At 32.4% G+C, this 5,953-nt stretch overlaps 1 protein-coding gene across 1 annotated transcript; it reads right to left on the bottom strand.

Annotated features, from left to right (window-relative positions):
- Window positions 1–1,222: 1,222 nt before the first annotated feature.
- On the bottom strand, window positions 1,223–5,953 carry LOC110372322 (CCR4-NOT transcription complex subunit 7). Its single transcript, XM_021328944.3, has 8 exons — window positions 5,547–5,953; window positions 5,096–5,206; window positions 4,858–4,967; window positions 4,513–4,626; window positions 3,964–4,082; window positions 2,360–2,517; window positions 2,127–2,267; window positions 1,223–1,876 (listed from the first exon to the last, which is right to left on the bottom strand). The coding sequence occupies exons 2-8, from the start codon at window positions 5,204–5,206 to the stop codon at window positions 1,760–1,762; spliced, it is 870 nt and encodes a 289-aa protein (XP_021184619.1). The 5' UTR covers window positions 5,547–5,953; the 3' UTR covers window positions 1,223–1,759.

Genomic DNA, 5,953 nt, shown 5'->3' with positions numbered 1-5,953 from the left:
ACAACTGAATATGTAAACTACCTCGTGTTTGGGCTTAGCTATACTATTTGTATTGACGAGACCTTTGCAACAGTGAAGGTTTGGAGCTGACCTGATGATGGAGACCAGAGAAGGTCGAGAGAACTGATTATGTAAAATACCTCGTATTTGGGCTTATATTCTTTGTATTGATGAGAACTTCCCACTTATATGGATAGTGACAACTACTCGTATCACTGAAAAGCTGTAAATAAAAAGCTTTTTTACAAAAAAAATAAACCGACTTCCAAAAACACTAAAAAGTTTTAAAAAATCTAATTAGGTGCATCGGCCTACAAGTCGGTGGCAAAATTAACTTATCCATTAGACACCGACTTGTAGGCTGATGCACCTAATTAGTTTTTTTTTAACTTTTTAGTGTTTTACAAACCAATATTGCAAAAATATATTATAAACATTTTGTTCGCAACAAAACAGCGCAAATGTGATCATGTGAGATGGGGAATAAAAAAATACTTCAGGAAATAAAATCATCTTTAAAAAATTAACATTAATTATATTTTAACATTACAAAATCTTAATATGTATTAGGATATAAAATAAACCAGTAAAACCTTAAATGAAATAATAATAGTCTTAAGTCTATAATTTCTATAAAATATAAGTACTAAATTAATAAATCTAAGTAAAATTATTTTGACATTATGTATTGTAATATCAACCTAAATTATATAATAATTATAATTACTAAATTAATGTGGATGTATGGAATTTATTTACATACATAATAGAGTTGTCTCCGATTTTCGAAAATCTATTTAAATAGCTTCTAAATAATTTAAAGATCACCCTCCCTATAATTTTTCGTCTTAAATCTCATTACTTTTTATGTGTTCTATTTTTTTAATAAAACATTGCCCAGAAAACGTTCGATCACGTGACTGTCACGTCAGTATACATTGTGTCTAACGAGAGTAAACTAAGAAGAACTAATTGATTTTTAAATTTCAATCATGTTTTCTAATATTATATATACAAAAAACTCATATATTAAACATTTAGCACAAAAGAAAATACCTCAAATGTTTTGCGCAAAGTTGATTACAGTAAAATAGTAAAATATTCCAGGAAACCAAAGTCTACTTGGTTTTAGATTAAAGCGTGTATACAACTGTTCTAACTTTTAATGTCTGAAATAGGTACTGATATCGAAGCATACCCGTGGGAAGTAAAAGTCATGATATATGATGCAAGTAAAAGTTATTATTACATTACATTCTTATAAGTTTCTGTATTACCACTAAAAATAATATTTTCAATACAGTGTTACAGTTAATAAGTACCACAGTCTATGAAATATGAAAGGTAATTTATGAATTAATAGTAGGCAAGTAAAGATAAAAATTACAAAGCATAGTTTCAATAAAAGTTTACTTTTAGAAGATTTCAGTATCTCATTCGGTCGTTTCGTAATTTTTATTCGGACAAAAGAAGTCACAAAGTTAGTATTTTCGGCAGTAGATTTAGTATTTTGAGTAAGGTTAATATTTCTTTTTTTTTTGTCAAAGCTTTTGTTACTAGCCTAAATCAAATAGTGGACCAAACACGGAAAAGGCATAATCACAGATGAGGGAGACATGATCACTTAAATAACGACAAATTGTCACACACAGTTGTAAACATTATATACACAGCACACATTTAAGTGTTACATTCACTCTGAAATGTGAAACACTCGAGGTTGTGGCGTCAGGCTTATGACATGCCCATTTTCTAAGGATCAAGAAGAGTTTCCGTTTTCGCCATTGTCTTGGAAATTATTGACATTCACCGAAAACGGTGCACCCAATCCATACAAATGTCCGCTGGAACTCTCGATGTTATCATCAAAGAATATCTGAAAATAAATAAATTTTCAGTGTTATTTGTAGGTTCACAGTCAAGCATTTATTTCAATTAGGCCTTTACAAATACTTGTGAATGTCAAAAATGTAACTTAGGTTGATTCTATTTGCCCATTCCAAAGTAGCTTTCTATTGAGAAGAAAGGGTAAGAAACTCCATGGTTAAAACAACATTGCCAGTCCTAAATTCTTAATTTTATCTCAGCTTTCCTTATCGTACAAAGTTTGACTTAAAAATGGTTACCTCTTTTATTTTAAAGAAAGCCATTCCTGTTAGATGTGAGTCAGAGCCAGCCTGGTGCTGTGGTCCCACTCGACGTAATTCGAGTTGGTCTGCCACCTCCTGCAGTCCACCTTTCAAGTTTTTGCATAGCTTCATCAGGTACTGAAATGTCAAAATAAATGAAAAATTAGTTTATAAGTTGCCATAGCTGTTTAATATTTAGCAAAGGATCATTACCTTGTAATGGGACTTACCTTCACATCATAAACTGTTGGGAAGTACAACCTTAGGCTTTCAAAGAAATCATTTTCATCCTGAGGTAGGTTCTGGTCTGTGAGTAGCTTGAGAAGGTAGCCAAAGTCATAACCAGAGTGGAAACTGAGCCATTTGATATTGTCCATTAGCACCAGTCCTGTAAATAAATTTGTTGCCTTCATTTTATATTTATGTTATATTGAGAGAAATCATGTTCAAAATATGTTAACCTGGGTTGGTAATACTGCACAAGATAGTTAAAAAGACGTATCTACTAGCAAAAAGTAAAAATGGAGAAAAAAATGTTTAGTGAACGAAACAAGAAATTGTGTGCTGTCCTTGAATAAATTAAAATCTTTACATGGTAAAAACTGAAAATAATACCTACTAATATAGGCTTTAACTTGGTTTTATTAAAAATTTAAATTAACTAAATTAAAAACAATAAAAAAACATTTTCTTCTTAGTAGAAAAAATGCTGAAAAATATTACATATTTAATTAATGGACGTAAATGGCTACATGCGCCCTTTTTAGGGTTCCGTAGCCAAAATGGCAAAAACGGAACCCTTATAGTTTCGTCATGTCCGTCTGTCCGTCTGTCCGTCTGTCCGTCTGTCACAGCCGATTTACTCGGAAACTATAAGTACTACAGTGATGAAATTTGATGGGAATATGTGTTGTATGAACCGCTACAAAAATATGACACTAAATAGTAAAAAAAAGAATTGGGGGTGGGGCCCCCCATACATGTAACTGAGGGATGAAATTTTTTTTTTCGATGTACATACCCGTGTGGGGTATCAATGGAAAGGTCTTTTAAAATGATATAAAGTTTTCTAAAAAACATTTTTCTTAAAGTGAACGGTTTTTGAGATATCAGCTCTCAAAGTCGTAAAAAGTATGTCCCCCCCCCCTCTATTTTTATAACTACGGGGTATAAAATTCTAAAAAAAATAGAGGTGATGCATGCTAATTAACTCTTTCAACGATTTTTGGTTTGATCAAAGTATCTCTTATAGTTTTTGAGATAGGTTGATTTAACTGTAATTTACGGAACCCTTCGTGCACGAGTCCGACTCGCACTTGGCCGGTTTTTATTTCAAACGCTTTTCTATTAGTACACGCTTTAACTGATAGGTATGGGTGCATTTACGTATTTCCGCCTTTTTTTCTTAGAATTAAATGTTATGTGGAGAACCAGGCAACGACAATTTTACGAAGTAAATAGGACGCAAATGAGCAGATGTGACTTTTTTCTTAATGAGAAAGATTATTAAATTTTTATTACGTGCGTTAGTACTCAAATGGACATTTGCGTCTTTAAACTTATCCTTAAAAATATGCGTATTTTATATTACTGATATTAAAATAAATCCACAAAATATAAAAAAAAAACATTATCTATTTAAATACGACTTTTCAATTAAGTTTCAGATAAATAGGCTTTGTCATCTTCAATTGTGTGTAAAAAAGTGTACAGAAGCGCCCTATTTTTTAGTGGTAAAAAAAATATCAAAATATAACTCATTAGATGCGCCCTTTTTACTATCGGGGGCAGAATACTACAAGCTCAAAAAAGTTACATATTATCAATATTATACCAGATGACATCAATAACTCTGCAAACTCCAGTGGCTCAATACCATCCTCTTCGTGTTTTCTGAATTGAAGGCCTGAATTTTGCAGCAAGTCTATTGAATCCTGTGCATACATGTCTTCTCTAAAACAAAGAAATCAGTTTCATTACAATAAGGAAGGTTTTTAGATAGTAAGCTACAATAATTTTCCACAAAAACCTTGTGTTGTGATTCATAATCAGGTCTACAGCTGTCCATTAGTATAACAGCATTTACACAATATTGTAAAACCTTTCAATTAGTATCAATATTACAAAAATATTGATTTCCTAATTACAGATAAGTATTTCTTTGAAACAGTAATCTATACTAATATTATAAAGCTGAAGAGTTTGTTTGTTTGTTTGAACGCGCTAATCTCAGGAAATACTGGTCCGATTTGAAAATTTTTTTCAGTGTTAGATAGCCCATTTATCAAGGAAGGCTATAAGGCTACTTTGTATCCTGGTACGGTAAGTAGTTCCCACAGGATGCGGGTGAAACCGCTGGCAGAAGCTAGTCATTTATACTTACTGTAGATTAAATTTAAAGTTGAATTGCCATGTGGTATAACCAGGTGGAGTCTTGCCATTTTCATCCATGAATGTGAGACCCAACTGAATGATTCTCAACAGATCAACATTACACCTGAAAAATACAAAAGTGAATTTATCTGCCTTTTTGGCTTTCACACTACAATTACTGAAGAGATAAAAAATAAATAGCCTACTTTTTATCCATGTGCAGGAAGTAGTTACCTCAAGATATGGATGAAACCATAAATTTGGATTCACTGAGAGAGGCATGCCCCAAATCATATTTAAAATTCTATGATCACCCAGAAACCAGTAAGTAAAAACATAATATATAAAAAATTACCTTAGCAGTTGATACTGGTAATCAGCCGTGGATCTGAATTCTCCAATAGGTCGAGCAACCACTCCAGGAAATTCTGTGTCCATTGCCACCCAATGGTACTTTTGGACAACCTAAAGATTATACATGTCTCTTGGTTATTTAAAATTCCAGTACAAGTTGTGGTTTTCATAATATACCTGTTAATAAGTTACTAATTTACTAGGTTCATATGATTCTTCACATTGATAGTAATACTCACTTGTCTTATTATTTGAAATTCTTCATGCAAGTTGTGATTCCATACATCCTTAATGCCACAGTCCCCTGTTCCAGGAAGCTGTGACAGTGATCCAAAACTAGCTGCTGGCATCTGTGTGGAAGTTGGGATTCTAATTAGTATAATTATGTAGAATTAGGGTAATGACCTTTATGAATTCAAATTCATCTTCTGCTATCTCTTGGTACCATTTGATGCAAGGTCATTTATAGCAACATAATAATAGCAGTGAAGCACTAAAGCAACTCTGTGAATTTGATTATGACAACTTTACCTTGTGATCTAACTGTTTCATAACATTGTTGTCACAACCTCTTTTAATTTCTAGTTTTGAACCGATTACCCGTCTTTAAGTGATTTACATAATATTACCCCAATCGATATTATTGAGTTTAACATAAGCATGCATAAACAAACATACGTCTTTACTAACCTTATATCGGTTATCTGCTTCCAGATGGGCAGATTCTTCAGTTTTTTTCGACGCCGTGGTTTACGATTTGTTGCGAACTTCAAAAAATTGAGCGCCAGCGCTTTCGTTCAAAATGCTTGTTGATGTTTATAGACTACTCTTGGTTTCTAAAAACATCCCAGCGATTTCTGTCGCAAACTGGTTGTCAAGCAGTTGAATTAGACGATCACTCGGAAAATGTTAAAAAACAATACCTTCACCTACTTCGATCGATGACCTCAAGTATTTACTTATTTCTTTAGTATTTGTTACTGAATGTTAAGGTCTACGAATCTATGGCAACAAAAAATATGAGAAAATTTTATCGAAACAAGAACCTCCAAAGCAATACAATCCATTTTTTTGTTTTTTTTTTTTTATTATGTCCT

Source organism: Helicoverpa armigera, chromosome 10 (assembly GCF_030705265.1).
Source record: "Helicoverpa armigera isolate CAAS_96S chromosome 10, ASM3070526v1, whole genome shotgun sequence".
NCBI lineage: Eukaryota > Metazoa > Arthropoda > Insecta > Lepidoptera > Noctuidae > Helicoverpa > Helicoverpa armigera.
The sequence above is the reverse complement of the archived record's forward strand: the minus strand, read 5'-3'. Positions and strand labels throughout refer to the sequence as shown.